The 8,370-nt window shown below is 37.6% G+C and overlaps 1 protein-coding gene across 1 annotated transcript; it reads left to right on the top strand.

The window, feature by feature from the left end:
• Positions 1-718: 718 nt before the first annotated feature.
• Positions 719-6,174, top strand: LOC105787927 (cellulose synthase-like protein D3). Its single transcript, XM_012614530.2, has 4 exons — positions 719-1,227; positions 1,993-2,897; positions 3,150-3,957; positions 4,153-6,174. The coding sequence occupies exons 2-4, from the start codon at positions 2,029-2,031 to the stop codon at positions 5,908-5,910; spliced, it is 3,435 nt and encodes a 1,144-aa protein (XP_012469984.1). The 5' UTR covers positions 719-1,227; positions 1,993-2,028; the 3' UTR covers positions 5,911-6,174.
• Positions 6,175-8,370: the final 2,196 nt, after the last annotated feature.

The following is an 8,370-nucleotide window of genomic DNA, read 5'->3' as shown; positions in this document are numbered from 1 at the left end:
TCAATACTTTCATTAAAATTTTGAAATTTTGGAGTTCTAGAATGCCATTTTGGTATCGATGCCTCATGTTTTAGTATCGATACTTGTCACTTGTATTGATTGAAAATCATTTTTAAACATACTCGATTAACCAATAATGCCCCTAAACTTCTAATATAATATTATCAGATTGTTTAAACGAGAATTTTATCATTTAATGTTCAAAATACGGGTATGAGGGTGTTACATCACCTCTCCCTTGTAAACTAATTTACTAAATAATTCACAAAGCCAAACTGTTTTGCAAAATAATTTTCCTAACTCACCATAAAATCATTGTCTCAAGTTATAATCCAAAAGGAAAAACATTATTTATTTATTTATTTTTGTCATGTGAAATTGCATGCTCTTTTTTCACTATTACCACTTAGTTTCCATTTTCTCTTAAAAATCACAACACATCACATTGTTTATGAAAAATAGAGAATGATTTAAATGTCAGATGGTCACATGAACTTTGTTTATGACAGACTTAAGACATATTTTTCCTTTGTCACATGCCCTTTACATTTTCTCTTATTTAAAATGAAAAAGCCTTTTGGTTTCTCCAAAATACCATGAATGCCCTTTCTCATTAATGTACAAAATTCCCATAAAACCCCTCCCTTAATTTAATCCATAAATAATGGCTAATTTACGAGTCTTTTTCCTTTCCCTTTTTGGGTCATAAGAAAGAAAGCAACCTGTATTTCTATCTATCTTGTCCAAAAATCAACACCTTCTCTAAAACCTACTCCAATAAAACAAATTCTACGGTGTGTAGAAAATATATAGAGAAAGCCGGTGAGAGGGCAGTGGCAGTCAGTCTTCAATATTTTAGTAGCCGGTGTTCCAACTAAGACCAACTCATTGTTGTTCTACACGTTCTCCGCGGCTTCACTTCACCAATTCTCAATGAAAACACCCATTTCAAAGAAACTTCTCTTTCCACTTCAAAAACCCGTCTCTTCCTTTTTCTTTTATGACATAACACAACTATAAACTTCACCCATCCTTATGTCTTAGCTCTCTCCTTTCTATAAGTTTTAGTAGATAGCATTTGGAGATCGACAAATGAGAGAAACTTAGAAAGAGAAAGAGTTTTGATTGTTCTGATTTAAAGAGGTTTTTTTGTTCAAGATTAGACTAAAGGAAGAGATCTGGAAAAGAAAATCGTTTTTTCTTTCGTAAAGTAGACAAATTAAAAGGGTGAGCATTTATCTATGTTGGTGTTGTTAATGCTATGCTAAAGATCTGTTTTTTTTTTTTTTTGGTTTAGATATTTTTGGATCTTTTCTTCCTTAACGGCAAATTGGGTTTATGTTGCTTTTTGTTTTCTTGGGGTTAATTTGTTTGGTTGATGGGAAAATGTGGGAGCTAGGGAGGGATAAAATGAAGTTTTGGATAAGTGGTGTTTTTGATCCGGGCTTTAGAGGTACCCTGTTCGCTATTAGTGCTTTGATTGAAGTTTAGATTTAGTTTTGAGGCATAATAATCTTTGTATGTTTATACTTAGATTTTTCTACGTGTAGATTTGGTGTTTTTCGAGAAATTTTATTGTTTGAGAACAAAACAACGATGTTATTTTTTGTTTGGTGTCCAAGAAGCTGCGGTAAACCGAGGGAAAGTTTTTGAATTGTTTGCTTAGTGAGAACGATTTGTTTAACTGGGCCCACTCCTGGTTGCCTTTAAACTTTCTCGGAATCTAAAATTCTTGTTGTAAAGTTTAGTACAGATCTGTTAACGTAGAAAAAGTTCTTCGATTTTTATTGCAGATGTTGACTTAATTTGACATTAAATTCATATGATTTATATACCTTTACCATCTATTACTTAATTGTCCAAATCATGTGTATTTTAAGTTGCTTTTATGTTGATATTGGCAGTCAAATAGAGGATGAGATTGTAGTTCAGAACCGTGAAATCTCTACTAGTGCTTCTAGTGATATAATTTTATGTCTTCTGGAAATTCAGGATCTAAGGAGAATTCTCTGGTAGAGCTTAAAAACCATGGCTTCAAAGTCTTTTAAAGGGACCCGATCTTCTTTGTCGATCTCCTCTGATGCAACTGAGTCGCAGAAGCCTCCTATACCTCCAACTGTGACATTTGGCCGGAGAACATCCTCGGGTCGTTATGTCAGCTATTCAAGGGATGACCTTGATAGTGAGCTTAGTAGCAGCGATTTCATGAACTACACAGTGCATATACCCCCAACCCCTGACAACCAACCCATGGACCCTTCTATTTCTCAGAAGGTTGAAGAGCAATATGTATCGAATTCGCTTTTTACTGGTGGATTCAATAGTGTTACACGAGCGCACCTTATGGACAAGGTGATAGAATCTGAAGCAAACCATCCACAGATGGCTGGTGCAAAAGGCTCTTCCTGTGCTGTTCCTGGCTGTGATGCAAAGATAATGAGTGATGAACGTGGTGCGGATATTCTCCCTTGTGAGTGTGATTTCAAAATTTGTCGGGATTGTTACATTGATGCTGTGAAATCAGGGGATGGATTATGCCCTGGATGTAAGGAACCATATAAGAACACAGATCTGGATGAAGCAGCAGTGGATAATAGTTTCAGGCCACTTCCACTTCCGCCCCCTGCTACAATGTCCAAAATGGAGAGGAGGTTGTCTTTAATGAAATCAATGAAGTCAGGGCTGATGAGGAGTCAAACAGGAGATTTCGATCACAATCGTTGGCTGTTTGAGACTAGAGGGACATATGGTTATGGCAATGCTATATGGCCAAAGGATGGTAATATAGGTAATGGAAAAGATGATGAAGTTGCTGAGCCAACAGAATTGATGAATAAACCGTGGAGGCCACTTACTCGGAAATTAAAAATACCAGCAGCTGTTCTCAGCCCATACCGGTATAGTCTACATTTCTACATCACCCTACATCTTGTATTTCTTCTCTATGGTTTTAGATTTTACAATGACAATAACTCCTTGAAAACTAGAGCTTTTATTTGTCTTTGAACATTTGAGCTTTTTTGCCACATTTATGCACAGTAGCTTAGCATGATTGCTTGTTGTACTAATGAATATAGGAAGGTGACTACATTGATCCTGTCTCTCGTTTTTGTTTCATTACCTTTTAACCTTTCTTTTTATGCTTGCAGGCTTCTGATATTTTTGCGAATTGTTGTCCTTGGGTTGTTTTTGGCTTGGAGGGTGAACCATCCAAACAATGATGCTATTTGGCTATGGGGAATGTCTGTGGTTTGTGAAATTTGGTTTGCTTTTTCATGGCTTCTTGACCAACTGCCCAAGCTCTGCCCTATCAATCGTTCTACAGACCTTAACGTGTTGAAGGACAAATTTGAAACACCAACCCTTAACAACCCTACTGGTAAATCTGACCTTCCAGGCATAGATGTCTTTGTCTCTACTGCAGATCCCGAGAAAGAACCACCACTTGTCACTGCAAACACTATCTTGTCAATTCTAGCAGCGGATTACCCTGTTGAAAAACTTGCTTGTTATGTTTCTGATGATGGAGGAGCACTTTTAACTTTTGAGGCCATGGCTGAAGCAGCAAGTTTTGCTAATATATGGGTTCCATTTTGCCGTAAACATAACATTGAACCCAGGAATCCAGAATCTTACTTCAATCTTAAGAGGGATCCTTACAAGAACAAAGTCAAACCAGATTTTGTCAAGGACCGCCGACGAGTTAAACGTGAGTATGATGAATTCAAAGTCCGTATCAATGGTTTGCCAGACTCCATACGCCGTAGGTCTGATGCATTTCACGCAAGGGAGGAAATCAAGGCAATGAAGCTGCAGAGACAGAATAGGGAAGATGAACCTGTAGAGGCTGTGAAGATTCCAAAAGCCACATGGATGGCTGATGGAACTCATTGGCCTGGGACTTGGTTAAATCCAGCTAATGAGCACTCCCGGGGTGACCATGCTGGTATAATACAGGTATAAATATTTTCAAGATATTATTTTTCACATTTTCAACTAGGACATTGTTTGAACATATTTTCTCCCCTTCTTTTGCTTTGGATTGGTATTATCAAGTTTTAAGATGTTTCACTTTGGTAGATAAAGTGAGTACTAGCCTATAATGTGATGCTGCATTTCCATTTTTTAATCTCTTAAATTTTGATTTCATAGGTGATGCTGAAACCACCCAGTGATGAACCATTACACGGAACTGCTGATGATAGGCTCATTGATCTAACTGATGTTGATATTCGTCTCCCTTTGCTTGTCTATGTTTCTCGTGAGAAGCGCCCAGGCTATGACCACAACAAGAAGGCAGGTGCCATGAATGCCCTTGTTCGGGCATCTGCAATTATGTCTAATGGCCCATTCATCCTGAACCTTGACTGCGATCACTATATCTACAACTCTCAGGCAATGAGGGAAGGCATGTGCTTCATGATGGATCGAGGAGGTGATCGCATTTGTTATGTCCAGTTCCCTCAAAGGTTTGAGGGGATTGACCCTTCTGATCGCTATGCCAATAACAATACTGTTTTCTTTGATGTAAACATGCGAGCCCTTGATGGTCTTATGGGCCCTGTCTACGTCGGAACTGGATGCCTCTTTCGGAGGGTTGCCCTTTATGGCTTTGACCCACCACGATCGAAAGAACACCACCCTGGTTGCTGCAGCTGCTGCTTTTTTGGTCGTAACAAGAAGCATTCCTCAATGGCACACAGCCCTGAGGAAAATCGTGCTCTGAGAATGGGTGATTCTGATGACGAGGAGATGAACCTGTCCCTGCTTCCAAAGAGGTTTGGGAACTCAACATTTCTCATTGATTCAATTCCTGTGGCCGAGTTTCAAGGTCGTCCCCTTGCAGATCATCCAGCTGTGAAGAATGGGCGCCCACCTGGTGCTCTCACCATTCCCCGTGAACTTCTTGATGCCTCGACAGTTGCAGAGGCAATCAGTGTCATTTCATGCTGGTATGAGGATAAGACTGAGTGGGGACACCGTGTTGGGTGGATATATGGGTCTGTTACTGAAGATGTGGTCACAGGATATAGAATGCACAACAGAGGATGGAGATCAGTTTATTGTGTGACTAAGCGTGATGCGTTCCGTGGAACTGCTCCAATCAATCTCACTGATAGGCTTCACCAAGTCTTGCGTTGGGCTACTGGTTCAGTTGAGATTTTCTTTTCCCGTAACAATGCTCTCCTAGCCAGTCCTAGAATGAAGATTCTACAGAGAATTGCCTATCTAAATGTTGGAATCTACCCCTTCACCTCCATTTTCTTGATTGTCTACTGTTTTCTCCCGGCACTTTCGTTGTTCTCTGGCCAGTTCATTGTCCAGACTCTCAACGTAACATTCCTTACTTACCTCCTCATCATAACGGTTACTCTTTGTTTACTAGCTGTGCTTGAAATTAAGTGGTCTGGCATTGAGTTAGAAGAGTGGTGGAGAAACGAGCAGTTTTGGTTGATCGGGGGGACAAGTGCTCATCTTGCTGCCGTGCTTCAGGGTCTGTTGAAAGTGATTGCTGGGATTGAGATTTCTTTCACCTTGACATCAAAATCAGCAGGAGATGACTTGGATGATGAGTTTGCTGATCTCTACGTAGTCAAATGGACATCCTTAATGATACCACCGATCACGATCATGATGGTCAACTTAATAGCAATAGCAGTCGGGTTCAGCCGAACAATTTACAGTGTTATCCCTCAGTGGAGTCGTCTACTAGGTGGAGTTTTCTTCAGCTTCTGGGTTCTGGCTCATCTCTATCCTTTTGCTAAAGGGCTGATGGGAAGAAGAGGGAGGACACCTACCATTGTGTTCGTATGGTCAGGTCTTATGGCCATCACCATATCCCTCCTTTGGGTTGCAATCAATCCCCCATCCACCACTAACCAAATTGGAGGATCATTCCAGTTCCCTTGATTGGACATTTTTTATGTTAAAGGTGAAACACTTCTATTATCGTATTCCTTTATTTATTCCTTTTTTCTTCCTCCTTCAAGCTGATATGCTGGTGAAAAAACTAGGCATGTTCTATATTATCATGTGCCAATTGGAATATACTTTTAGCAGCATTTTTAGTGAGTTTTCATGGGATAGATCCAACAAAAAACTGGTTTCCCTGCTCTTTTGTTCTTATTGTATGATGTTTACGTGTACTCACTGAATAGTTACTTTTTTCTTCAACTTTTTCTGGTGGATCGCCGTCTATATTTATGCTTCAATGCAATTGCTTTTTTGGGTAGCTTTGATTGATTGATGAACAAAACCATAAGAAAGGCAAAGTAATTTTACGATATTTCTTCATTCCACTGGTAGTGTCATTTGATGATGATATTTATAATTTTTTTACTTTTATGTTATATTTATATTTATTTTATTTATAATGCCTATTGTAGATTATATATGACTATGTTTTCCTCCATGTATATACTGTTAAAATCAAATTAATTGACTGAATTGATTTAATTCGTTAATCGGTCGGTAGTCAAATTTAGATCGGTCATAAGTTGGTTAATAATTTTTTAAAATTTTGGTTATAAATTAATTCAGTTCGAAATTGAATAATTAACCAAAATAAATAATATATATTAGCCGACTATCCACTTAGGTCCCAGCCACCCCTTGGCACAAGCCCCATTATAAACTCAATCCAAACATATATTTATAAACTCAATTCAATCTAAATAATTAATTTAATTGTAAAATTAACATAAAGAAATTAATAAAAATGATTTTTTATAAAAATGATCTGAATTTTAATTAATTACAAAAATAATCTATATTTTTTATTATATACGTATGACCTGAAATGAATAGTGAAAGTTGGTGGAGCCAAAGAGATGAGTGCCACTAGTATGCCACGTCAGCCAGTTGGATTAAAAAAGTTAATTATTTTTGCGAAGGCATAGAAGATGATGCCACCTATATAAATACTATAAAAAAATACCAATATTTCTCAATAATTCAGGAGTTAAAAAATAAATAATGATTGTGGAATAGTATATAATGACACCACCACTCTAATATGTCAGTTTTTTTTTTTCTTTCTAAAAAGTGTTAATTACCATTCATTCTAGCTACCACACACTCTCAAATAAGCAGCTGACCAAGTTGCCAGCCAACAGCTCCTTGACCAGCACACCATGGTTCTTTTCCAAGCTCTCCCATCCCCAACAATGCCCTCTTGCCGCCCCGCTATTTGCTTCTAGCAACAAAGCCACAACCACCTTTCATTCCATCCTCTGGCGCACCAACCACCAGCCACCTTCACCATCTTCACAAACGCCATGCTATCATTATTAGACTCCATGCCATTATATTACTTTATTATTAATTATCCTATTTCAATTAGTCGCGATTTTATTGTAATTTAAAAAAAAAAAACATACATAATATTGATGATGTCATTCTCTATATTCTACCAAATAAAATATTAGTTTTAAATAATAATAAAAATCACTTTAAAAATAAAAAACTGACAAAGTAGTGGCATCATTCTCTATGGTTCCACCACCATTATTAACTTTTTAGCCTCCGAATTATTAATAAATATTAGTATCTCTGATATTTATATAGGTGGCGTCATTTTTTATGACTCCACCAGAAAAATTAAATTTTTAATCCGACTGGTTAACATAGCATGTTGATAGCGCCAATCTTTTTTGCTCCACCAACTTTCAGATCATTTACATACATAATAAAAAGTAAATAATTTTTACAATTAATTAAAATTTTCGTGTTTTTTTTAATAAAAAAACCTTAAAAGTCCTGAAAACTAAAAATAACTCACCGTGGACCCCAATATGAAATCTCCCAAAATCTCAAACTTTCTAGTGCCGACAGCCGAACACGCTCGTCTGTCACCACCGTCTGGCGTCCACCAGGTCACCATCATCGTTCGTCCGCCATCGTCTTTCACGCCTAACCTAACGCACCTTCTAGTTCGACTTCAAGCTTTAGCTCTCTTCCGCCAGACGATGGATAGCCCGATACACTCACCACAGTCTGGTATCCACCAGGTCACCACTTACCATCATCGTTGCTTTATAGAAGCCATATTTTTATGAATTAGTTACTTTGCAGAACCCATACTTTTATAAAAATATATCTTTTTTTCATATAGAGCAGTGTTCTGTTTCTTCAATTTGGATTAAACTTAAATCTTGATTTAGGATGAGTGGAACGATCTTAGCTGTTACAAATGGTCTGTTTTTTCTTCTTAGTGTCAGCTTTAAATGCAGCGCTTGTATCTCTGTTGAATAGTTCTCTTTTGTTTTAGTCCATGGTTAGAGTTTCAAGCTAATTTCTTTCACCTTTATCATGGATTATTGAGGTATTCATTCAGATTCTTGTGCTTTACATTATGTTCAACTTGTAAAC

Source organism: Gossypium raimondii, chromosome 2 (assembly GCF_025698545.1).
Source record: "Gossypium raimondii isolate GPD5lz chromosome 2, ASM2569854v1, whole genome shotgun sequence".
Lineage (NCBI taxonomy): Eukaryota > Viridiplantae > Streptophyta > Magnoliopsida > Malvales > Malvaceae > Gossypium > Gossypium raimondii.
The sequence above is the reverse complement of the archived record's forward strand: the minus strand, read 5'-3'. Positions and strand labels throughout refer to the sequence as shown.

What these genes read in the sequence shown, in the direction of transcription:
- LOC105787927 (XM_012614530.2), top strand. Translation starts at nt 2,029, where the DNA reads ATGGCTTCAAAGTCTTTTAAAGGGACCCGATCTTCTTTGTCGATCTCC. An exon ending in GCTGTTCTCAGCCCATACCG is followed by an intron (nt 2,898 to 3,149) that starts GTATAGTCTACA and finishes TTATGCTTGCAG; the next exon opens with GCTTCTGATATTTTTGCGAA. An exon ending in ACCATGCTGGTATAATACAG is followed by an intron (nt 3,958 to 4,152) that starts GTATAAATATTT and finishes TTGATTTCATAG; the next exon opens with GTGATGCTGAAACCACCCAG.